At 42.1% G+C, this 26,131-nt stretch overlaps 4 protein-coding genes across 9 annotated transcripts; 2 read left to right on the forward strand and 2 right to left on the reverse strand.

Annotated features, from left to right (window-relative positions):
* Positions 1 to 491: 491 nt before the first annotated feature.
* LOC117746260 (histone-binding protein N1/N2-like) lies at positions 492 to 4,304 on the forward strand. The gene is made up of 14 exons (XM_034555294.1): positions 492 to 639; positions 822 to 932; positions 1,283 to 1,363; positions 1,454 to 1,575; positions 1,674 to 1,934; positions 2,035 to 2,117; positions 2,206 to 2,285; positions 2,368 to 2,441; positions 2,850 to 3,038; positions 3,113 to 3,285; positions 3,451 to 3,522; positions 3,685 to 3,777; positions 3,865 to 3,989; positions 4,125 to 4,304. The coding sequence occupies exons 2-14, from the start codon at positions 832 to 834 to the stop codon at positions 4,129 to 4,131; spliced, it is 1,461 nt and encodes a 486-aa protein (XP_034411185.1). The 5' UTR covers positions 492 to 639; positions 822 to 831; the 3' UTR covers positions 4,132 to 4,304.
* A 1,214-nt stretch (positions 4,305 to 5,518) lies between these two features.
* Positions 5,519 to 16,984, reverse strand: gpbp1l1 (GC-rich promoter binding protein 1-like 1). 6 transcript variants are annotated; one of them, XM_034555765.1, is made up of 12 exons: positions 16,908 to 16,984; positions 13,827 to 15,153; positions 13,232 to 13,346; positions 11,866 to 11,995; positions 9,277 to 9,605; positions 8,785 to 8,860; positions 8,474 to 8,670; positions 8,166 to 8,309; positions 6,833 to 6,988; positions 6,420 to 6,544; positions 6,222 to 6,324; positions 5,519 to 6,142 (listed from the first exon to the last, which is right to left on the reverse strand). In XM_034555765.1, the coding sequence occupies exons 3-12, from the start codon at positions 13,289 to 13,291 to the stop codon at positions 5,972 to 5,974; spliced, it is 1,491 nt and encodes a 496-aa protein (XP_034411656.1). In that variant the 5' UTR covers positions 13,292 to 13,346; positions 13,827 to 15,153; positions 16,908 to 16,984; the 3' UTR covers positions 5,519 to 5,971. The 6 variants fall into 6 exon arrangements, with proteins under 6 accessions (XP_034411656.1, XP_034411658.1, XP_034411661.1 ...); XM_034555767.1 differs by having other exon boundaries at positions 16,646 to 16,925; XM_034555770.1 differs by lacking the exon at positions 16,908 to 16,984 and adding an exon at positions 16,629 to 16,901.
* A 619-nt stretch (positions 16,985 to 17,603) lies between these two features.
* LOC117746365 (transmembrane protein 69-like) lies at positions 17,604 to 18,562 on the forward strand. The gene is given in 4 exon segments (XM_034555443.1): positions 17,604 to 17,642; positions 17,961 to 18,186; positions 18,189 to 18,251; positions 18,254 to 18,562. Coding segments are annotated over 4 exon segments (630 nt in total). The 3' UTR covers positions 18,556 to 18,562.
* Positions 18,563 to 18,640: 78 nt separating this feature from the next.
* On the reverse strand, positions 18,641 to 24,198 carry ipp (intracisternal A particle-promoted polypeptide). Its single transcript, XM_034556028.1, has 10 exons — positions 24,098 to 24,198; positions 23,318 to 23,734; positions 23,007 to 23,218; positions 22,546 to 22,765; positions 22,247 to 22,402; positions 21,981 to 22,148; positions 21,743 to 21,880; positions 20,877 to 20,999; positions 20,450 to 20,670; positions 18,641 to 20,369 (listed from the first exon to the last, which is right to left on the reverse strand). Exons 2-10 carry the CDS (start codon positions 23,649 to 23,651, stop codon positions 20,145 to 20,147), a joined length of 1,797 nt encoding a protein of 598 aa, XP_034411919.1. The 5' UTR covers positions 23,652 to 23,734; positions 24,098 to 24,198; the 3' UTR covers positions 18,641 to 20,144.
* Between the last annotated feature and the right edge of the window lie 1,933 nt (positions 24,199 to 26,131).

Genomic DNA, 26,131 nt, shown 5'->3' on the forward strand with positions numbered 1-26,131 from the left:
ACACTACCAGCTCATTTCTATTATATTATACTGAACAGATTTAATAACAGTTGCGTACAGTTAGGCCTAATGGATACCCAACATGCTCAGTATCAAATAAAAATACAAAATAAATAAAACCATATAAAGCGAAGAAGAGTAAAAACATGACTCGGAAAGAATCATATAGCCTATATTTGTACAATTCTCAAATTTCATCCTTATCCTTCTCACAATAACATATTATCTACTAATTCAGGCCATATCAATAGTACATTTAACTGGCTCTGCCTTGTTTGTCTTGACTAGAAAAATATAATATAAAATATAATAAAATCATTAACCAGCGTGACTTTCTTAGACATATATTGATTATTTCACGTTTGTTTCAGTATTGATTCTATTAAAAATGTCCTAATGTCATTTTTAATTGTGAACACCGCCCTCGCAGGTGTAGCGCTCTTGTAATCAACTGGTGTCAGTCTGTCTTTGCTCTGCGCCTTTAAGAACTATCGCGCGCTGCTTCACGAGCACGGAAGTCCACCGGAAAAGGCAGGAATACTTCGCGCCAAATTGAAACAACGGCGTAACGTTACTCTGAGCACCAGCAGGACGCACACCAACTGCTTTGAACGGTTCAGTCGCTATCTCTCGGACAAGGTATGCATATTTATAAATATATAACGTTAGACTTTGCTTTTCGCACAGAAAGTTATCATTTGAAAACGTATACGGGCCCAACGGTTCGGCAGTTGGTGTGTGTGTGTGTGTGTGTGTGTGTGTGTGTGTGTGTGTGTGAGAGGTCGAGTTGAAAGAAAAATGTCGTTTTTCTGTGTGTCCAGTTCAGCGAACATGGAGGAGGCCAACAAGCTAATCGGCACGGGCAAGAAGCACCTGGTGATGGGAAAGGTGGTGGAGGCGGTGGGCTCCCTGCAGGAGGCCTGCGGCATGCTGTGAGTTCAACTGTCCGACAATAGAAACCGGATCCGACTTCAAACGGGTCATGTTGTTAAGTCACACGGCTGCAGCTAACGAGCTTTAAACGAACAACAAAAGGGAATCGGGTATCGAGCCCCAATATTAATCCAATAAAAGTAACGTTGACTAATTAGAATATTCTCCTTGACTATTATGAGTCTGTGTAGCAGCTTTTCATGGCGTTTCTAATGGCAGTTTAAAGCCTATTACTCAATTGATGGAAACTGTATGCAGCTGTTTTGCAAATGCAATAAATAGTGCTTGCCAGGTTTGCTTTTATACTGATTTATAATCTGACATTACAACTTTAATTGTTCTCCTTCAGAGCTAAGAAGTATGGAGACACAGCAGACGAGTGTGGAGAAGCTTTCTTCTGGTGTGGAAAAGCGCTGCTGGATTTGGCTCGGTAAAGTCTTCTGCTAGGCTACTCTGTGTTGTTCCTTTTGCATTAGAGGAATGTGTGAAAATGCAGAGCTAACTGCCACTATTGTTGTAGGATGGAGAACTCGGTCCTAGGTAATGCTCTGGAAGGAGTACCAGAAGAGGAAGAGGAGGAGGAGGAGGACGACGAAGAAAAACCCAAGGACTCAAATGTTGACAGCACAGAAAACATTGATGGTGAGAACCTTTTTAAAAAAATGTTGTGCCATTTGACCAGTGGTTGGTTGTTTTTTTTCTCTTTCACGGCTCCTCCTAACTGTCTCTAACTTCAACAGAGAAGACCAGAGATGAGCTGAGGGTGCAGGTGTACGATGCCATGGCAGAGAAGAAAAATGAGGACGTTGATGGGAAGCAGAGCAAAGATGAAGAGAAGGGTGATGCAGAAAAGTCTGAGGCTGGTGATGAGCAACAAAAAAACACTGCAGAGGAAGAGAAAGATGAGGGAAAAAACAGCAAATGTGACTCAACTGAAGACATGGAAGAAAACCCCAAAGAAGCCGAGAAAAAATCAGGAGACGAGAAAGAGGAAACAGAAGGTGAACTTTCTCTGTTCTTCAACTTCAGACCGTGATTGCAAATAGCTTTCTGATGGTTGTAATGATATCTAAACGCATGTTATTGATACTGATGTGTCAGATGGGGAGGAGGAAGACTGTGATGACGCAGAAATGGAGGCTGATGCAGAAGAGCAAGGTGAAGAAGATGGTGCTGCTGAAAAGGTACTTGACCAATCAACTCGAGCACACTTCAAAATGACTGTTGGGTGATTTTTAGTGTTGGTTTTTTAATTTGTTTGTGTGTTTTCAGGATAGTGACGAGGAGGAGGAGGTGGGCAATCTGCAGCTTGCCTGGGAGATGTTGGAAGTAGCTAAAGTAATCTACAAAAGGTAATGGTGTACTGATCTAAATGTTATGGTCTCTAAGCTACAGCCTCCATGTTAACTTGTGAATCCTTTTTCATGAAACAAGGAAGGAGACAAAAGAGGATCAACTCATGGCAGCACAGACTCACTTGAAACTGGGGGAAGTTTCTTCTGAATCAGGTACCAACAGATCGCTGAATGAGCTTGAGATGGTTAGTTTTATCAGGATAGTCCCATTGAGATTTGTTTCCAAAGGAGTCCTGGCCAAGACGGCAGCATTAAAGTTTCACATAAAAGCACAAATTACAGACTTGAAAACTAATAGCGGAAAGTAACAATCTTACATTTTTAATAAACTAGTGTGCCATTCTACATAAGGAAGACAAACTAACTTTAACATACAAACTGGGCATTGTCACTATTGTTCACTACTGTGTAATTTTATAGGTATTTTACGAGTCAATAAAAATCATTATTAATTTTTAGACTTTCAACATAACAAAAATGCCTGAAAGACTGAACCTGTTTTTAAATGGTCCTTATTTCCTTTCTTGAGAAAAGTGTCTTGAGTTGCTGCTTGTCTTCCAGGAAATTACACTCAGGCGTTGGAGGATTTCCGTGAGTGTTTGAAGCTGCAGGTGAAGCACCTGGACTCAGACAGCCGCCTGCTGGCTGAGACTCACTACCAGCTCGGGCTCACCTACAGCTTGGATGTCCAGTACAGTCAGGCCATCGAGGAGCTGAAGAGCTCCATCTCTGTCATAAAAACACGTCTGGGTAAGCGGCTGACACGATCACAGCCGCAGTCTTTAAAGCCATTTGTATGCCAACGTTCTCACTTTGTCCGGCAGACAAACTGCAGGAGATCCTCGACAAGGCCGAGGGTCCGGATGCTCTGCCAGACGAGAGGAAGGAGATGGAGGAGCTGAAGGCTCTGCTGCCAGAAATCCAGGAGAAGGTGGAGGACGCCGCAGAGGGCCTGAAGATGACCAGCACGGCTGCTGAGGCTGGGAAGGCTGTGCCGGTAAGCTCCTGTAAAAGTTGGTCATTTCAACTGGGAAACTTTGGGCAACATCATCCATTCAAACTAGAAGATCCACATATGATGTATTCTACTCGATGCACTTTAGGCTTATTGGATATGTAAATCGACAAGCTCGATTCTGACTTGATTTAATGTATCTGTCAGGATGGAGGCTCCACTTCCTCTGCATTCCCCGTCTCAACTGTGCAGAAAGACGACGCCTCATCCAGCTCAAAGGTAAGTCTCATACTCTGGCGCCTCTGTAGTAAAGAAAAGATGAGTGAAGACTGTTTATCAGAATATTAGATCACTGTATTTCCTACAGAGTAATACTTGGTTTGGCTAAATACGTTTCGCTCTGGTTAAGTAGACATGTCTTGAATTCCGCCCTCTACCCAGTTTAACAGCACGTCACCCAACGTAGTCGGCTCAACCAAAGAACTCTCTGCCAAAGCTCCAGTCTCAGACATCTCCCACCTGGTCAGGAAGAAGGTGAGCGAGCTTGATGTTTTTATTTATGAATGGACTCTAAAAATGAATAGCAGAATTGTCTTATTTGCATGAATGCGTCTGTTTCAGAGGAAACCTGAGGAGAGTCCAGTAAAGGAGGTGAAGAAGATGAAGCAGAACGATGGACAGACCAACGGTGTTCACAAAGCCAACGAAGACACTAACGGACACACTGACAGTTCGGAGGTCAAGAGGTGAGAGACGCAGTGTTGACTTGGCCAGACGACTGTTTAATGCTGCTTCCACCCTTTATAGTCAGAAACAATAAGAGCTTTAATGTTGAGTTTTCTGCTGTTGGGAATAACTCCAACTCATGTTCTCTCTTCCAGTCAGTGAAGATGGACTTTTTGCATCCACCCAAGAGATTCACCAACACGATGCGTTCTTACTGTTGCGTCACTTGTTTGCTGCTGTAAATATGTGCGTCTTTTTCTATGCCTGTTGTGGTGTCAGTGTTTAATAGCATGTGTAACCTTTAAAATTCAATAAAGAATATTTCATAAACCTTGTTTGATGAGTTGCTCATTCTGCAAAGGCATCTTGTATAATTAAAATGTCCGACACGATTAACCTTGTTTCTGCTAATGAATGAAGACTGTTTCAACCTGGGAATTACTTTACCAGCATCCTGATGTGTTCGGAGGCCCAATCCCAATCTCCACCCTGACAGACTTTAAGTCTGAGGGTTTAGTTCTGTCCCGCTGTCAAATTGTCGAGTGTTTGAGACTTGTAGACCTTTAGAGCCCTTTGTGACCCAACATTAGATGCTGATTTTGCCTAAGGAAATTACCCACAATGCATAGCAATGTGAGGTCAAACAAGCAGTTACCAATGAGGGCATGGAAATTAAAGATGTAACACATGAAATCAGAGCAATTATAATTTAAAGAATTTTTTTTTTCATGGCAGTGCTGTCCCATTTGTATTTACACCATTTCAAGCCCTTTCAGCCTCTTGCACTCAACCAGTTACCAGGTGATGTGAGGGTTCAGGGGGGACACTGGTCCGTGGCCCAATCCCAATGTCACCCCTCAGGGACCTGACTGCCTGGTGTGAAAGGCTGGAAGTAGACGTAAAAAAATGTAAACAGGAAAGCCTGGAAGACATTCAAATCAGGAAGTATGAAATATCAAATATTCAGTCTCAGTGGACCCATAAACAGAGCTGGCTGAGAGCCTTGAATGGTTAAGTTTATTCATTTCTGCTTTGCTTTTCCTGCCATGACCAGCCAAACAGTCTGAAGAAAAATCTTTTTGCCTAAATTGCATTTATTGAACTTAGACACCTTTAAAAGAGCAACATTTTCATAGCAGACATATGCACTGTGCTAAGGGCTCTGGTCCAACTTTTGCAATATATTAAATCCCAATAAATCAGCAGTTTTTTTGTACTCCACAACCAAATTTGTTCATAAATTTCATTGCAGAAATATTTTCAAAGACCAACCTCACGAACAAGACATGGCTTTGGTCTATGTTAGTCTCACACATATCAACACATCATGGAGCTGCCCTTTCTTAAAGCTACAATCCCTCTTGGAGCAAGGCAAAATATAGGCACCAGGCATATTCCGCAAATATAATATTAGTGGAAAACGTTTTCTTGGCGGGACGTAGCTGCATCTTTACAAAGCATTTTAGTGAACATTCATCATCTTCTTCATTCATAAAACTCATCTACACAAAGTGAATCACATGTTGACTCAAACACCACAGTAGCCAGATTCATATTGAAACATATCAGCTTGTCAGGAACCAATTTTTATTAATATCATTAATAATGTGTCATCAGCATCATCAATGAAATGAGTTAGTCTGTTTAAAGCAGAATCAAGTGTGCATTCATTGCCCTTCTTTTCTTGATGAACACGTCAGTTCCACAAAGCGAGGAAGAAAAAAGAAGGGATGGGAAGGTGGGGGTCAAAGAGGACCGGGACTGCAGTGAAGGAGGAAACGCAGGGAAAACGACGTCTGGCGGAGCAGGAATCTCCCCCTTCACTGGGATATGATTGGTTTTTCCCTTGTGCAAGAATGACAACAAAAAACAAAAAATCAAAAACAAAAAGAAATTCAAAATGGTGCTCTAAAAACAGAGATGAGAGGAAGAGGGGGGATTGCTTGCTGGGATGTTTTGTTGGCATTTGTGTCGATGTTTTTCTTTGTTCCGTAAAGCCACGTTAGGATTTGATGCAGTCGTCGTCGTCAGAGGTCTGGCTGCTGCTACTGGTTTCGGACTCGGAGCCCTCCTCGACGTTCGCCTCGGCCACACTCCTCCAGGGGGTGAAGTGGAGGGTCACACCCCGCGCCCTTGGGAGAGCTCCGTTCCTCTGCATGCCGTTCCTCTTCAGCTGGTCAAAAGGACACAAGGAGTTAGGACCAAAACAAACACAAGGTGTTCCGGTAACAAGTTCTGTGATCTGAGCTCACCTGTTCAGTTTTAGTCTGAAACTCTTTCAGCTCGTCCTCAGTCAGAGGCAGGAAGTTGTCATCATTGTCTGGGTATTCCTGCCAGCCCATGGCCTTCAGCAACCTTAAAAAGCATAGCACTTTTCTGCTTAGTTGATTGTTGTGAGAGAGTGACAAGAGTGTGTGTTTGTGTGTAGAAGCCTGTTAGCGGTGACCTACCTGTGCTCTGCCTCCAGGGAACTGGACAGGTGTTCAGTGTCAGAGTCGCTGAGGGAGTAGGACACACCATTCTCGTGGCAGACTTCCTCGCTGTAGACTTTGGGCTCGGGGGTGCTGCTTTCCCCCTGAAAAAAAAATTCACACAGCAACACAACACACTTAAAAACATTTACTTAGCAATTCCAACAGCAACACAGTCGAATGCAGCAACCGGTCTGTTTTTCGTTTAGATTTGTTTCTGTGAAATATTTAGCAGTTGAAGTCAGCACTTAAGGACAGTTGGTACATGAAATGTCCCTCATTCATTCACATTAACAAAAATAAAAGAAATTAACATGTCACAAGCATTTCCTCGTCTCTTTAACTGCTGCGCTGTGTGATGTTTATGAAACTCAAGTCAAACTGCTGCCTACTTCTCCCGATGTTCCGGGGCTGCTGCTCGTCACCATCTCTCCAGTGCCCTCGTCTTTCAGAGCTCGCAGGAACTCACTCTTGCGGTCCGGACCGCGCCGCATTAGCTTCAGCCTCGATGGGGCAATGTCTATGGGTGGAGTCGTGCTGGAAGGGTGCTGTAGGAGTGACGGTGTCACAGGAAGGAAGAGAGGGACCAGCAGAAGCCATTAAAAGAAGAGACTCAACATTATTTTTTTTCAACTGCGACAAATATTCATCAACTATGAAATCCAGTTGGGCAGTGAACATTTGCAGTAGTCATTTTGCCCATTCAGCATGTTCAGCGTTACTTTCTGATGAGTTTCTTATAACAGTTTGCTAGCCGCCATAGGCGTTCAGGAAGTGCCTCGTTTTAGAGCTGCTATTTGATTTGAAAACCTCAGTTTACAGCACACAGATTTATGGACAGAGGTGGCTCACATACATACATACATACTGGTATTACAAATGTGAAATCTTTCATATTAAAGACTTGTTTAAAAGCACAAGGGTGTACTGTATTGAGCCATAATGTCCTGTACACACGTTTACATTTATCTGAGCGTTCCATATCAGTGCGCACTCAAAATAACAGGTGGATTTTGCGCGACCTTTAGCTGTTATATCAAGCAATCACTGGCTGAGCAGCACACCTTGGTGCAAACTCTCTCTAATGCTGTCTGGAAGCAAGATAAATTATGTCAGTGAGTGGACATGAATCTGAAAGCCCTCTTCTTCTGGAGTGATATCCTTGCTGGAGAAGGCACTTCCAACACCGAGCCATTTTAATGGTAACTTCTATAAAATAAGCAATGTGAATGAATGAGATGGTGCAAGATCTAGCTAGGCTAACAAATGTGATGTTGCCAATGCTGTTTGTCTGTTGCATAGCGACAGCCACACATACAGGGACTATTTTCTCTAGGCTACTGAAATGCGATACACAACATTTGGTGGCTACAACTATTTTGTGCAGCTTACTATTTACTTACTATTTCTAATGTCGCAGGCAACAGTGTTGTACTGTTCGAGGGTTTGAACAGTACAACACCCTTGAACAGTACATTGACGACAGTACTGCCTCTAGTACCTTATTGCTTAAATAAAACCTGTGATTTACTCAAGCAGCCACGCATGCAGCCATAAGAGCTCAGAGTTTAACAATGCTACACTTAAACTTTACAAGTGTGCTTGCTGTGCAGTTGTACATGTTAGTAGGAAGTCGGAGTAAACTACTGCATCATGTAGGGGTTGGAAATGTCCTGAATGTCTGTTGTAATGACAGACAAAGTTATTCCTTCGGCCTTTTTCTACCTCTTTCTGTGTGTTGTGCTGTGGTGCACTGACTGGGGTGCTGGGTTTGGCTGCAGAGACGGGGCTGGTGAAGACTGAATCTCGGCCTGGCATGTGAAGCCCAGACTTAATGATCTCTCTACCACTGGATTTCCACTGGGTGCTCTGGAACAAAGGGGACATATTTGTTTCACAAACAAAGAGATGGCTTCGATCTCAGCATGGCAACTACACAACTGGCATTGAAATACATCCAACGCTTGATATTTAATACAGAGGTGCTTATCTTTAAGCTGTTGAAATAATTTGAGACATCACAGCAATCCTACCTTGGTGGACACCACAGCAGGCTTAGGGACCAGGTTCTTGTAGATGCTGGAGCCTGAAATGGGAACTTTGTTGCCATTGATGGGCAAGATGCCAGCAGTGGCGAACCCAGCAGAGAAGGCTGTGCTGGAATCCTCCTTGGAAACCTTCTTAATGACCAGCATTTTGGACACCATCTGTTTGCCACTAGGGGGGTTTTCTGGAACATATTCAGTGAGGAAATGTTACAAAGTTTAGGATGAGAAACTGTTAAAAAGAGCTTAAATATTTTAACAGTCTCTTCTTTATTCAAATCTGGAATGGGCGCCCTTACCCCACACTCCAGCATGGGGAGCCACTGCTCGCATCGGAGTCCCAGGCTTTCCAGTCGTTTCAGGGTTGAGTGAAGGCTAAAAAGAGAAACACGTGCATTAAATATCGTAGCATTCACATTTTGTATATTCAAGTTAAGAGTCTGAGCTTGTTGTTGCGGACAGGATTGAGCCTGATGGATCAGTGAAGGGAAACTCTTGTGATGTAATATACTACATTTTGTATCACGTCGTAAATGTGGGGAGAAAATGGAAAATGTTTCTAACAATAGTTTTGATGATTTACGGTCTAGTGCAGTGTAAACAGCAATTGTCATAAAAATACGTTCTTTATTCAGAGCTGACTGAATTCGGAAACCTCTTTATTAAACAATCCATATCGCTTAGCCACTGACTCAAAGTATCTTATCATTCCACAGAGCAACAGGCATTAAAAAAACGATGTTAAGGTCAGCGGCATGTTTAAGAATACTCCATCAAGGTTATCTACTTACAAAGTCCTCTTCCACAAACTTCAGCTTGTCGTCCTTGCCGTCTTTGCGTTCCTCGTTGGGGAACTTGTCCTGGTACGAGGTTCCCTTGCGGGGATGAAAGTTGCCATTGCGCTGCCGGTGCCCCACCTGCCTGTCCCTGTCGACTCCTAGCCGTTTGGGGTGGCGTCCCTGGTGGTGGTGGCCGTCCTGGGCACCCCGCTGCGCTCCATGCCAGCTGGGCGTTTCCTTCCAACAGGATCCCCCTGCCAGCCCACCATGCCCTCCTTTGGCCACCCCCGAGTCCACCGAGTCATGCCTCAGAAGCAGAGAGGGCTGCTGCCATCCGTCGCCTCCAGAGAGAGCAGATAGGAATGATGTCATTATGCGTGCGTAAGTGCTGAATACCAGTGATATACGGCTTTAACAAAAAAACACAAAAAAATATAATATTTATCATTTCTTATCTCATCATTTTAAATATTCCTTTTATTTCGACTTTGAATCCTCTTATTCTGAACATAACACTGAAAACAGGTAGGCAGAAAAATGTGGCAATCCTTATGAGTCAACTTCATCATGCAATTGAGTCTAATCTATTAAGTCCATTGAGACTTGTCTACATTTCACTAAAAAGAAAGTTACTAAAACTACCAGAAACTAAATAATAAAAAAAAGGTCTGAGCAGCAGAATATTTCACACTGGCATTGGAAGTCCCTGATAGCTCATGGGGGTGTTCATGCTTTTTGCACAACAAACTCAAGTGAAGGACCAAGAGCACCTACAGGATACAGAACCAGCCATTGAGTGAATGAATCGAAACACTTCAGCTCACCGCCCTACAATGAAAATATACCAGCAGATAGCGTCCAAACCACGAGGTCAGAATTCTTGGCTGACTGGTACCGCACACCAAAAGTAAGTAGACACATGAAGCTGCCTTTCCGCTTTACAGAGCTACAAAAAGGTAAAGTGAGGGACGACAGTGAGACATCTGAGAAGCTTTATTGATTACTCGACTACTGCTTGACACACAGGTTTGCATTTTGCCACTGCACCTAAATGCATCCTGGTTGTGCAACTGATCACCACAACAAAACCAGTCATCCAGAACAATGCTGCCGAAACTGAGACAAAACACTGTTGGATAGAATATGATATTTCACCAAACCACACAGCAGCTTATTGGATCTTCAGCATCATTTCACAAAAGGAAAATATGATGAAAAAATAAACGGGCATCACATTGCGACAATTCTTAGTTCACACAAAGAACCGCATGTCCACACATCAGCAGAGCAACGTCTACGTGGAATATATAGACGCTGATATGAAACCAAATAATGACCATAATCTAGAGAGACCGGTTGGTTGGAATGAGGGAGACGATATATGACATGTCAAAGAAAGCCTCAAAAAAGGAAGAGGTCTCCAACGCCACCTGTCTGCTGACCTCTAGTCCTCTTTAAAGTAGAAGTTTGCTGCTTGCCATCATCTTTACACAATGAGAAGAATTATATTATTATTACTTGGCAAAACTAATTTAATGTTTGAAACTTAACCAGCATTATTTGTACCCTGAAAGCTCAATAAGAGACTATTCAAGTAGTCTCCAAATTCTACCTGTTCATTCTTCACACAACCAATTCTGTCAATGTATTAACCTGTAACAATGACCAGCTCGGACAAATAAAGTGTTTAGGATGCGTCTTTGTAATCAACCAGCTCAGGTAGTGGCTTGAGACACATTACAGCCAGATGCCGAAAAAGTGCAAATGCATCCGCCGCTCTCACTCTGTCCTGAGAACTGAAATTAGCCGTTTTTCTCCACAGACGATCAAAATACAAGGCACACCGAGCTGCTGTTAGATTTCTGATCTCCGATTCATTCAACCACTGAATGATATGCATGGGTGATTAGCGGGTTAGCAACTATGATGAAAAAAAAAAAACTGTCTTATCCAGTTCACAACTACAATTCATTCATGGATTTGTTGTTAGCCAAAGCTATCATAAATGTTACTGTTGTAACAGAAGCGCAGGATTCATTCTTCTTCTGGTGTTTTTGGCAGTTACCAAAACAGCTTCAGGTGCCGTACCACCACCATCTTAACAGGTGGAGGCTTGCCATGATTTTCATGTAGTTGGGAAAAATCAAGACGGATTGTAATCAGATTGGTAATCTGGTCAACAGAGACTCTACATGTAGTTTGGTGTAATGGATTGTTTGTAAACGAGCCACTCGCCAGGAAACATCCAACCTTTTTAGACAATTAATTAACGGACTTGGTCTTTAATCAAGATACATTTAAAAAGGCCCTACACCACCCACACAGGTGTTTCCACTTGTGTGTCTGATTACACCTCTTCTGTGTTGATATGTACAAACTGGACTTGATTGACATTTCCCTCATCTCTGTTGCGCTTGTAGGACGGGACAATTTGCACAGATTTCATTCTTAGAGAATTTCCCAAGAAAGCCTTTAAAATATGCTTTTGTTACACAACACAGTGGCAGCACAACATCGTAGATGAATCCGTTAAACTCATCACGGTTTCATTATTTTTGCTCCAGGGTTAACAACAAAAGGGAAACTGCTCTGAACCGTTACCTGCTGGAGGGCGCAGGGAGCCGTTGTTAAAGAAACCATCAGAGGAGTTGTGGCGGCGGCGGCTCACAGCGTTTCTGCCGTCTCTGTGGTGGTGGGGCTCACCTTGTTTGTCAAGGTTGGCAGCAGGGGACTGGAGAAGGACAGAAAGGGCACAGTCAGTCAAAGTGGGACTTTTCACTGAGACTGGACAATGAATCACACACACCAGGTTAAACTGACAACACAAAAGAACAGAAAATGTATCCTTAACTAAAGGTCAGGACTATACTTTTGTTCTTCTACATCATCCTCTTGTGAAGAAACGTAGACTAGCAGAGATTCTCTCCATACGAGTTCCTCTCTTACTACTACCTCAGAGACCTTCAATACCTCAAAGGGAAACCCGCCACCGTGTGGATCTATTCTTAGTGAATGAAATAAAAAGACATCTTAGGAACTGAAAACATCTTGGAATGCTCCATCATGAGAAAATGTGCTTCTATGGAAGAGATCCTGAAGTCAATGCACTGACACAGCTGTGCTCCATCTGAATCATATCCTTAATATAAGCGGAGGTTAAAAGATAAAATTAGACCTTCAGCCGATCGTCAGCATCATCTCAAGGATGTTTTTTTATAACTCCCACAGACAATATACAGAAATACGATTAAAAATGACGTAGGAGAATGAACTGTCGCAAGTGGATGTAGGTTGATCCCTGAAGACAGATGACATTGAGATGAAGTCATCCGTCAGCAGGACAGTGACTTGTTTCTCTGTCTTGTCTTGGATACAGAGACATGCACTTAACTGAGCAACTTCCTGATTTACAGTTTACACGTTCAGAATCTCAGATGGACCGTGGGACAGCTCTTTTTTTTTTTTTTTTTTTTTTTTTAAAATAAAGGAAAACACAAATCAATACAACAACAACATTCACTCGTCTTCATTTGCACCCCCGCCCCGCAAACAATTTTACTCACAAGAGGCAAAATGTTTCAGTGATTGTGGTTTCTCCTGTTGGAGTCTATCAGGGGCCTTTAATTTATCTGCAAGTCCCTGAAAGTTGTGCTTTTAGAAAGGCCAGATTTAGTAATGCTAGGATGAAAAAGGCACAAAAAAAACTGCCATGAAATTCTCAACCAGTACACAGAGTTGTCATTTGATGTTAATAAAATTGTTTTCTTTCATCAGTCTCTCATCAAGGTACACAACATCTCAGCTTCCCTCTGCTGAACTCTGACTGCACTGTCACTCCCTGAGGCTGAGACAGTGTTAGAGCAGTGACACTGACAGTTATAATTTCAAGCTCTGTCCATTTCAATAACCATTTTTTCCAGTTATGAACTGGCACACACTTTAATGCATACAGTATACAAACACACACCTTGGCAGGCTGGGGCGTGGAGAAGTTAAGCCAGGCAGGGACAAAGTCATGCTGCGCCATTTAGGTCCAGTGTTTCCGGTCAGTGGATCGAGGCATCAAACCTCATGGCCAGGATCTAACAAAGGAAAAGGACAGGAGGAATGCCATCTTTTAAAACTCGGATACATCAAATTCAAGCCCAGAAACATGAATACAATTATTTCCCCACGCAACCATTCTTGATTTCATGTAACTTCTTGCAAGTGTTTTTTCAAACACTCTCCCTCAAGAGCCAAAAAAAAAGAGTCCTATTCTTAACAGAAAACAACAAAGCACCACTTGCTGAAGCTGTACCCATGAAGCTGATCACTGGTTGACAGCCTGGATGAAAAATATCTTGTATAGCATAATACAAGTAATATTGTACAACATTGTGTATGCAATAACAATTTATATAACGGGTCATGTCTTCATTTTCCTTTAAAGCCATAGTGCATAAAATGTGAGAAAATTAAAATCTGCTACCCACAAAATGTTTCAATTAATTTCATGGCTATCGAGTACATGCATGGATGTTTGCAGTAGCCAAGGCAGTCAGGTGAAACTGTATAATTACCCCAGAGTCTGTGGCTCTGAAGTCCTCTGCCGCTCCGGCTGGGCTCGGTTCCTCAGGCCTGTTGGCACTGATCACAGAGTGCGTGCACTGACAGACGGGGAGCAGCACACAGACAACCCCCTCTCCACCTCCTCCAGGACAGCACAGCCCCTTTCCCCAGAGGCAGATCCCTTCGTCCAGGATGAAACACTGAGAGATTGAGTCAACAGGTCGCAGGAATGATCTGGAAGGGCAATCCAGAAAGCTGGCGGGGCAAGAAGTAGATTTCAAAGTAGAAGTGTGGAGGTCTAGGAAGAACCAGTTCTCCTACTTCAACCAGATTCCCGGACAGCTCCTGTGGAGGTCACGTCTCCGATGAATTCTGTGGATTCCAGTCCAAATTTTGTTTCCAGGCGGCCTGAATCCGTCACCAATGTATTTGAGCCATTAGCTCTTATTGTCAGAAGTAAGACTCAAAACCTGATTGGATTTTATGCTGAATGTCAAAATGAATTGGTTTGACAGGTGATGTGTCCCAATGGTGAGGAAGAGCCAGGTTGTGTTGTTATTAATAAAAGAAAGCAGTCTGTCAAAGTTGTTTGCCCTGGAAAATGGACAGCAGTTGTTGTAGCAGTTCCACTTTGACACCAGATGAAAGGAAACAGACAGGTGTTATCCTGCCACACTGCGTGCCAGTATGTTTTTACGTCGACTCCCCTTTAACGAATCATTTTAAGATCTACTAAACCACATGCAGAAAAGAAAAATGAGCTCAGAGACAGTCTTTTATTGGCTATGGAGGTCACTGAGAACTACTGCTCACCTCATTAAACTGATGAAAAAGACTGTCCAGGTTTGAAAAAAATAATGCGCCAAGGTTCAAAGTCACATGACAATGAAGGAAGTAAGACCCTATGTTACATTGCCGTCATTTTGAGTTTTGGTTAGTGAAATAGAGATGCTGCTGGATGATGCATTATAATGCCGATTTTATCTTTATACGTTTAATATCACATTTGTAAGATGCCCATTTAATGATATGCTCTTTTCTGATTGAAGCAGATAAAGGGTATAGCTCTGATTTCATAGATATGCAAGCTCAAAAGCTTAACAAAAATCTTCCACAAGTCCAAAAGGTATTCCGCGAGTCCAGAGAGTTCTTCAGCAAAAATGTGTCCAAAGAGAATTCCTCAAGGTAGCTCAATCAACTTCTTTCATCCGTTTGAGAATCCAAGATAGTTAAGAGTCTTTCCTTCCCTTAAACGAGTTTTTTTCCTCACACATGAAGTTATAGCGGTGCAATTTTCGGTTTTCTTGCTGAGGGTTCACTGGTATTTGCACACTGGACCTGCAAATAAAGAATAACAGCCTTAATTAAGAAAAACATATCTCACAGCTGCAGGTTAAAAAAAACACACAAATACTTACACTGCCAGTTTATGTGATACACCTAGCTTACTAATACCAATTAATACATCAGTCCTGGTAATAAAATAAAATCCTACCTTTATGAAAATTGTAATAATTTGGCTGTAAGCTTATTTTGGAATTGTGTGAGTGAGGCTGTTGATTTGCATTGGGATGCGTTTCTAATATTTAGTTTACCCTTACTGTTATAAAAAAGGGGCAGACAAGTCACTGATGAAAATATTGCAAAAAATACATAATGTAACAGAGAGCTTTCACAATGACCAGTCCATTTAATCAACATCTCTCTGTAACAGATACATTGCCGGACTGTTTTATTAGACTTAGTTTGCCTTACAGGGAAATTAAACTGAAACCTCCATTTATATATTATGCCTGTGTAACTGCAAATACCTAATGTCAGACATTAAACTCCAAAATAGCTTCCCATTCAAGATACAACCAATGCCTTCAAAGACACTTCAAATACAGTTGGAGAGACATGAGGAAAAACGTGATTCTGTGATCTAGGAAACATTGTATGCTGAGTCTTTTGTAAAATTGCGCCCGCTTTGGTAAATTAATTATTTATAACAGTGTAAAAATAACTCGAACAAATTCTTCCTCGGTACTTCTCCCAGACTGCGGCGCATCCGAACAGACACCGAGATCAATGCTGGATGAAACTGAGGTGTATTATCTCAGAGATTATTCACCTTTGCGACACCTTCGACCATCATACAGCTTAAACAGAAACACCACGAAATGAATCCCTGTGCGCACAAACTCGGCGCTACCGTGGACTCGTGAACATATTCCAACTGACGTAACAGCTCAACATCAATGAGTTTGCCACGGACCACAATGTGCAGCACAGACATTAACCGAAACGTGCATTCACTGAAAAACACTTATCAGATGAATAACAGCAACACGATATGTGTGCAAAAGCACCCAGTTCGACATTATCACACCATGTGGACATGTACACACACACTGCAGTAGATCGATCCCAACACACAGAAGCGTCACATGCACGTTTCAAAAAAGCTAGCTGACGTTAGCCGAGTGGCGCTGTACATTAAAGTGCATAGAAATAAACTACGACGCGACACGGTCCTGCCGTTGTTAAACAGCCAAACGTTAATCGGTAACCAATACCGTTAACGTTATCAGATATGTCCCAACTGCTACTGGCTAACTCTGCTTAGATACTTAGCTCAGGTTAACATTAGCTTAGCTTTTGGTTAGCTAAAAGATAGCGTTACCCAGCCTATTAAGTAACGTCAGCAAACCGAAAACAGCAACGTAGTTTAAATTAATTAACACGGTTAGAGGGCTTAGTACCGTAACAACGCACTCAATGTGGCTCGCGGTGGCTGAAACTGTATATTTGGGTAGCTGTCACGTACATACAATAGAGGTAAACAGACCTGGCTTCTTTGGAAACAACACAGTTTCAAAATGGCCACCTTAGCAGCGGCAGCACACATTTATCAGCTCGCTAGCTCGCGCTAACTTGCAGTGTTTCATGACGCTCCCGTGTTCTTTCTCATGAGCAGCATCGCCTCCGATAGAGAGGGATTCGAGTATATATGTATAATCTGAATATATTAACCAGACTTCACATTTTCTCAATATACTCTTCTTTACTAAAAGGCTATTGATGTTTGTTTGGATTTTCGGAGGGCTTACCACTGGCGCTGGCGCTGTGAGACTCGAACAACCTCAATGATGCTACGTTCAAGATCTGGCAGGATTATGCAACCTTACGAGGTTTCACGGTGTTTTTAAAGTCGAACAGGGTTCAGAGTTAGCTTGTGTAAATCATGTTTCATTTTAATATAACAACTTGTGCATACGTGGAATTTCGACATGATGTTTTTAAAATATTTAATAATAATATATATTCTATAACATGGTGTTGGTAGCACGGATAAGGGTTTTTTGCCATCTTGAATATATCTTAATACCTCCCCCGCCACAGACAGCCCAATCAGTCGATACACGAGGCGGCCTTCATTCAGTTTGTTCGGAGACAGGCATGTAGTTGAGCACCGATATAATCATAGCCTGCAAACGACCTTTGGTTTAGCTAATTAACATTAACTTTGTACTTACTAACTCATGCAATTGTCCCTGCAGTGGCCGTGGCAAACGATTGAATAATAAACAATTAAAGGGTAAGATTTAGTCAATTGCAACAGTTGGGTTGTATTGGTTGTTACAGTTGGATACCTCTGTTTTGCATCAGGTTTAGATGATGTATGCTAACTGTTAATAGCACCACCGTTAGCCCGTGGTTGTTGTATCATAACTATAACTTCAGTTTGTTTGTGCTATGCAGAGTGTTTTATTACAAATGAATAACGTCTTTTTTTCAGATAGAGAATGATTAGATTTGCATCTGGAAGACGCACAATACCTGGGGTAAGTAAGATACTTTGACTGTTGATCAATGCAACTTGCTTTCTAATTAATACAGAGGTACTATTTGTGACAGCATTATAACAAGAAGTCATTATGTTTATTCCTGAGTCCAGACCTTCGAATCTGTCCACTCCACCAAATGTAACAAGTTGACAATTATGTCTTCTATCAGGCAATGATGTTAATGCACTTCTATGATAATTATATTCTCAGTTTCCAGTTTGGAGATGTCTTCAGCAGATAATCGGAGCACCACAAAACACAAGAACTCAGCTGCTGTTTCACTCCAGAGGCCTCCTCAGAGTTAATGCCATCTAGACTAACTCCCACAAGGTTGTGAGCATCAGGCCTGTGAGCTGGCCGGTCTCTCGTCTCTGCCACAGCGATTCACAAAGCACCTCGGAGAGAGGCAACGCCAAAGAGGGTTTCAGTTTGAGGGCCCTAACCCAGGCTCCCTCACCAGCTCTTTACCTTGGATTCTCTGGACTCATCCCTTTCCTGTCTGCTCCTGTCCTGATGGCTGCCACACAGTCCTTCTACCCTGAACTGCATATGCTCAAGTGGTCTATGGAGACTCTATTGTCTCCTTCCTGGGAGGTGCCCGCTGGGGGTTGCCATCCCTGTCGGTAGTCCTGCTCAGCCTGACTGGATGAACTTGGGCAACAGTGTGGTGCCGTCCCTTCTGGCCTGGCTGGCACTGCTCTGCAGGGACAATATTGCAGAGGGAGCCCTGGTAGTTATTATGGGACTGGGTCTCTCTCTGCACTATGACCTGACCCTGCTGCCTGGCTACCCTTCCTGGTTCAAAGCCATGCGAACTCTCCTCACTCTGGTCGCCACCTTCTCACTAGTGGCTACCCTGACAATTAAAAAACTCTGCACTGAGAAGAAGATCAAAGAGTTTCAGAACTAATGTATGAGGACAGTGGACACTGTGAAATTAGATGCAGCTAAACAGACACTCTGCTTTGTTCATTCAGCACACCAACGCAAAACAGTACTTTTACCACATCTAACACTTTTAATATCTTTTGGGACAAGTGTGACATGTATAGATGTAGTATATCATTTAGAAGCTGAATAACAGTTGAAAAATAGGCACATAATTTTCCAGCTAGTTTTAAAATATAAAACAAGACAGACTTTGAAATGAAACATTTATCAGAAAACATTTGTAAAATCATTCTTTGCTGTAAAAAGAATGGACACAAGTACCATTATTGAAATGTGTTTGAATATGGCAATTTTTCATATGCAACTTGGGGACAATAAACATTGGACTATTTGCATACCTTTCTTTTACAACTCCAAACTGATACAAGTCAGTATAGTTCAGTTACTATTTTTAACTGTTCAAAAACCTCCTTACCGATCTGTTAGTTTACAATATGATTCAGACACCTGACTTTTAATTGGTTACGTAAACGGTGCAGAACATGTTCTTGTTTGCACGGTGCAGAAAATGTCTTTGAACTGTCAAATCAGATGTGTTTGTCTTGTATGTGCAAAATCAATGTGATGTTACACTGGAGGAGGCCCTGAGCCTAACTATCCAAAGTAAGGAGAGAGGTACTGTAGGTGAAGTTTAAACCCAGAAAGAACATTACCATTTTATTAAGTTTGAAAAGCAATCAATAAAAGATGCTATTAGTATTGCTAGGAAATACTGTAACTTCAGTCAGTCAGCAACCGTGATGAACTCCAACATCCAAAGAGGAAACATGAGATAACTTAAAGAAATATTTCTTCATAATGGTATGGACATTGTCTTATAATGATGTTGTGTATCTCGACATCGGAACGTTAAAATCTAAATTTGAGTAATGTCACGTGAAACTGATGAGTGAAATGACAGGACAACCAATTGCTCGATTGAGTGTAAATATTGATTAAGAGGCACTATTATATACAGTATCATATATACAAAAATAATCCAGTGGAAATTAGTGATAACTGCACTAGTGGGACAACAGTGGTGTGCTGTTTACAGGAACCACTTACCATGGAAGTTTGGTTCCATTATAAAACAGGCTCAAGTGGTTTGATAAATCTTTCAAGTAGCAACGCACTCATTTCAAACATTTCTGGAGAAAAAATAAAGAGTGCTTTCACTTCTTGTCCAAGAACAGATCCCAAAAGAAACGACTTGAGAAGCAGAACTGTCCAAGCTAGAACTCCTCTGCTATGAAAAATATCTTTGTTTCCACTGATATTTCTGTAAAGGTATTTAGTCAATTCAAAATAGAGACGGACGAGTCGTGTAAGACGTTTTTCTAGTTTCAGATCTGCTGTTATATTTTCAATTAATGTAAAATGTTCTCGACAAATAAAACGGAAAGACATGTCTAATCCATGTATAAATAACATCTACAATCGGGTGAACGCCTACTTGACAGAAACACAATTTTGTGTTTCTTAAGGTGCAGCTTTTTTTCAGTCAATGCAGTTTTGGGATGATTCAAGTGCTGATATGGATGTCCACATTTTGAATATTCCTGGCTATCAGAGCACGGCCAGCCCGCCGTCACAGCGGCTGGTGATCATGTTGCCAACTTCAGTCCAGGTATCCAGATGAGGGTCATAGATTTCCACAGAGTCCACCGTCACCGGGGCAGAGAAGTCTCGGCTGGCGGCCCTGCCACCAACGGCGTACAGCAGCCCATTAACAGCTGACACTGACACACCTGCACGAGCAGTAGACATTGGAGACATTTCAACCCATTTCTCCTGTAGAAAGACCAGTACAATGGTTAGGAGACTGTTGGGACACATAAAAGAACACTGAGAATTAAATTGTTCCACTTCACCTCTTCTGGACAGTACTTCTCCACGGTCTCCAGTGCACCGAGTGCCTCGTTCCAGCCGCCCACCGCGTAAATGCAGTTATTGAGGCAGGCGACGCCCACATAGGCCCGACGCGTGGACATGACGGGCAGAGCGCTCCATCGGCGGGAGATGGGGTCATACACCTCGGCTGAACGCAGCTCCATTCCTTCATCACTGATTCCTCCAATCACGTAAATAAACCCTGGAAAGAGACAACAGCGTTTAGTTTAGAGTTGCGTCACAGAGTACAAGTCCAGAGAAAAGCAGAGAAATACACTGTAGTAAACCAAAGTGAGAAGGGGAGTTCAGTGGCATTTGTAAGTTTGTGTGAAAATTGTGAACACTGAGAAAAGCACTTCTAAATTTGATTGTGCACATTTGATGTTCAACCAAAGGGGAGGAACAGACCGTGTAGCTCACAGCAGCCAAAATAGTAGCGAGGCACCGCCATGCTGCCGATGACCTCCCACTTGTTGTCCTCCGGGTCGTATCGCTCCATGGTCTTCCCAATCTCAGAGCCAATCCAACCACCTGCCACAGAGGCACAGTACAGTCATCACTGATGCTTTTTGTCTGACGTTTCCCCAAGATGCTGGTTATTGGTTGAATTGCACTCACTGTTTACAGTATTAACATTTCACAAAGTAATTTTGTTGAACTTTTCCATGTTAATTCTCCAACTTCCCATGTTGTTTTGTTTTCCAATATTGATAACATTCCATGACCCATTCCAGCTCTGTCAGCTTGTTTTTGTTTTCTTCTTTTACAAACTACAAGCATAGCACATCTACTTTTTTTTAAAATAATAACAGATAACTTATTTCAGCTTTTGGTTTTTCACAAAGTCAACACATTTATAGTTCAGTGTATAGCAGTGTTTAAAAATCATGTTAATAACTACTTCTTGGAGGACTTGCAAGAGCCACATAGACAAGAAAAAGAAGATCATCAAGACATCCTGACTTGAAGTTGATGGAAGGGGTTAAACTCCAACAACACAGATCCTACTTTTCATTTAATGCAACTCAATAGCATATTTCAATAAACCTCTCTCACCTCGTACATTCACTTTCACTCAGTATTGTGCTCCAACTCCTGAAGAGCTTTGTCAAGTTGGAGAAATGTAATCAGACTTGACAAAACTCTGCGAAGCCAGAGAAGACATTATGAGACCATTTTCACAGGCCGAGTAGCACTAACCATGACGGGCAAACTGAGCGCCATGTCAATGGGCAATGGTTTTTGGTTAAAAATGGTGATACTGTGTCATTTACCAAGTGCATACAGAGCTCCGTGGCAGGGGCAGACACCAACTCCACAGCGCGGAAAGTTCAGAGATGCCACAGCGGCCCACTGCTTGGTCACTGGGTCATATCTCTCAGTGCAGTCAAAAATCATTGAGTCTTTCTCCCCTGGTGGGAACAAAATTATTCCTTGTCAGACTGAAGAATGTTGAGGTTATTTCATTTTTTTGGCTTGAACACAAACACAAGACGGCCTCAGCCCTCTCACCTCCCACCACATAGATCATGCCCTCCAGTACTGCGACCCCCAACCCGCTGCGGGCCTGGTGCAGGGACGACACCGTGGTCCAGTACTGGTTAAAGGTGTCGAAGCGCTCCACACAACTCAGTGCCCGGCTGTCACTCCAGCGGCCGCCCTGCAACCGAGTGTAGCCTCCTGCCACCAGGAAACAAGTAAAAGTCCAAGATTAAATGGCAGTTCTTATTTGGAACCAAAATTCACCAAAAATGGTTAATACAATATTTGAAAATAACCTATGGCATAGAGATATTTCCTGGCTTTTCTTCTGGGTCTCATTTTGGCTGGTTGTTGCTGACTGTACAGTTTATTTTCTTTGGGAGACTTTGTGACTTCAGTGTATTCCTTCAGCAGAGTCTGCAGTGCCACCCGCAGGCTAAAGTCTGTAATACCTTTAAAAATAGTCAAAATGTCAAACATTTAAATATGTTGTTTACCATGCATGACCTAATCAAATTGATAGCAATATTGTAAACAGAAATCGAAAAGAATATAAAGTATAAAAGGGACATGTGAAATAGTATGTTTCCCTCACCCTCTATGTACTTGAACAGTCTCTGTGGAGAAAGCAGAGGGAAGCGGACAGGTTCCAACACCTCCACTACATGTTTTTTCCTTTTTGCCACATCTTGGAGAACCCAGTCCATGGCTGCAGTAAATACCTGGTACTCATCCTCAATTCTCAGCTCTTCACTTCTTAGCAGCCTCACCAGCTGATCCTTTGACAAGCCTCTGAACTCATCGGTGACACACACCTAAAAGGGAAGAAGTTTAAAGCATCAAACCTTTACAAAATTCAGTGTGATTTGGAGAATTTTTGGCAAAATAAATGATAAAACTATTCTGATAATATGCTGATGGTGTTTGCTAAGGACAGAATAAAAAGATGTCAGGTACATCTAGGACAGAGTTGGACAGCAACACACACATATACCCGAGAGGGTGAGTGCTGTCAGAGAAATAAAACAACATCAAGTGCCTCCTATTGTATCATACCTCCAGAAAGTGAACATGGATGTAGTTCTCAGTAAACTCCAACATGTCCATGCAGGCAATCTGCTCCAGGAACTGAAAGATGCCCACGCAGTTGGATGGGTCCATGTGGCCCTTGAGGAACTCTCCACAGATAGACACCACCTCGTTCAACTGCAGCATGTCTGCTGCCACCATCATCTCCTGGACGTTATCCACTGTCACACTGATCACGCCTGACGGGAAAGGGAACACATAGCCACTCAGCAAAATGGTATGAAATCACAGAGATCTTGTGGAAGGTAATACTATGAATATATATGATGGATGCAGACCTGTGTATATGAAGTCCAGCAAAACGTCAAAGACTTCAGTCTCCACTCCGAGGATCTGCACCTCCTCCTTATCCGCCTCCCTCATCCTCCCGGAGAACAGGGCGGAGAAGTAAGGGCTGCTGGCAGCGAGCACCAGTCTGTGGACCCTGAAAACCCGGCTGCCAACCCTCAGCCCCACATCACAAAAATCGGTGCGGAGCCGCATCTTGTTCATCTGGGCCAGGATGAGTCTGGCGTAGCGGTCTGAGGCCAGCAGAGCCTGCTCGGACGCCTGGGTTGCCATGTCAGCTGCAACATCACCACCACAGCCAGTGGATGTTGAGGTATAGGACATAGCAGCTGGGGTCGGTCTGTGTTAACATGGAGGCCCTCCTCTTTAGTGAGTCCAGCATGAAACAGACCTGAAAGACACACGAACTGAGGCACCAACCCCCAAAACACCCAGTCAGTGACACGTCTGGCCATATCGGCCACAGAATGAGCCATAAGGCTTCTTCGCGGTCTCATGGTTAAGCACACTGGGGGAGTCCAAGTTATTGTATATACACTGTTGCCATATTGGTTATAACAAAGACCCCCACTGCCGCCGTTAGCCAGACATGCTAGCCAACTGACATCTTGCCGGGGTGGATTCGACCGTGTTCCTCAATCAAATGAACCGTAATGAAACAGCGTTACAGCTCGAACAATCCCTTCTCAGACACTGTCAACTTAAACACAATTACGGACTTGTATAGAAAACAAATGTCGATATTCAGCTGGATTTTAGCTGCGAATTACCCATAAGTTTACTGATGAGGATGCTGGAAACTTCCGTCGCCCTCCAGACTGTCAACACATCTTTCTGGATCGACTGCACTGGTCTGGCTCCAGTCTGAACTAATCAATCATCGAGAACGTTGCATTTGAATGCATCTGCATCATTTTTGTATTGACAGTGGCCCTCGGTTTGACCCCCTTGGAGACATGACTTTAAATTACACAACAGTATGGCTTATTATTATTATTTTTTTTAATGATTGCTATATTTTATTCCCCGTCAGTTTACCTAACAATTCTCGCCATGTTTGTTATAACGCACAACACCAGATGGCGATGTCGCCTTTGAACAAGCAGTTTAACAAATGGAAGTCCTTGACAAGAACCCACAAAAACCTGCCATGTTAATTATCATAGTATTCTTAGGAAGTTAGCCCCCAGCAGATGGATCATTTTAAATGTAGTCATCTTCCACTGTGTTGGCTGTAACCTCTTCCACTGAAGACTGCGTTTTAGACATCAGGCAATGGGCAGTCTAGTTTATTTCAACCAGTGGCTTGACAACAACTTGATTTACATATTAGATATTAGGCTGGAAACCTGTTATTACACACACAACTTGGAGTTGAGGTGAAAATGAAAAACGCTTATGACAGTTGCTATTGCCTCTTGGCCAGATCATCATTGTAAATGAGAATTGGTTCTCAATTGATTTTACCTGGTTAAAAAAAAAGTTAGGCTTCAGGAAAATGTCTTTTAATTGTCACTTTACTTGTATTTCCTGCTGTTGCAATGTGTTCACACTAACAGCCAGTGATGAACTAGAGAATATGAGGTGGCACCAACGTTGCCCAATTAAAACTCAAAGGTATGTGCCAACCTGGCAACCCTTTGTACTACACGTTTGGTCTGGTCTGCCCTGTATTGTTAAACTTCCAGCGTGTCCTGTTTCCCTAAAGGACATCCATCATTGCCATTATCTCAGTTGAACTATTAGCTTATTGGATATAGCTTTAATGGACTCCGAGTGAGCCAATATAAATAACATGTCCACCCTCGCTGCAGCCGAATATGTTGGGAGGAATTTGAAAATCTGGACTTATGTTTTTTTGTCTGTCCTGAGAAACTACAAAGTTTATGAAAATGAAAAACCTAATTTGTTTGCCAAAAACTTTCAATGAATACTATATATATATATATATATATATATATATATATATATATATATATATATGATATATATATATATATATCATATATATCATATATGCATGATAATAATATACTATTGTTTGATGATATACTTTCAGCAATGAATTTTTTTATGAATAAACTTGAATCTATGTCATGTTAAACTTAATTTGGCAACATGTTTATCATAGGAGACCAACAATATAAACATTTGGAAGGAAAATATATGTGTTTTAACTTTTAAAACTCAAATATGTTTTTCTCAATGTTGGCTCATGGACACTTACCACATAGGCCTGAGTGTTAATCACATTACATATGTTTAGCAGTTGTGAAGTGATCCGTGCCGATGTGTAATTCAAGAGCCTCATTGGTTTCTTATAAGTATGACAACAGTCCCCTTTCAATTAAGCTAGTGAGAGACACACATGTTCTCTACAAGTCCAGTGTTTAAATAGTTTAGGCATTTGTTGTTGTTTGTTTGTAATGACTGATATAATTACTAGAGATGCATAAAACACCCTCTGTTAAATCCTTTGAATTAACCTTAACTTCAGAATTATTATGCGTTATCCCTAGTGTTAAGGCTTTATGTGTTTCATTTGTAATATGAATGTGTTTCATTTCATTTCCCCTTTGTTCTTTATGCTGCCTGGGCAGGTGTCTCCTGTAAAACAGGTTTTAATAAGTAGGTGCTACAATGAATTTGTATGTGGTGACATAGACTTCTTTTTGTGAAAGAGGTTCTGTTATAGTGTGTGATTATGTTTTTTTTTTATTTTTTAGGAATGGCTCTGGTCTCTCTTTTCCTATAAGCAATATTTGTACTTGTCATTATTTTCACCATTCATCATGTCTCTCCAT

This window comes from Cyclopterus lumpus, chromosome 17 (genome assembly GCF_009769545.1).
Source record: "Cyclopterus lumpus isolate fCycLum1 chromosome 17, fCycLum1.pri, whole genome shotgun sequence".
NCBI lineage: Eukaryota > Metazoa > Chordata > Actinopteri > Perciformes > Cyclopteridae > Cyclopterus > Cyclopterus lumpus.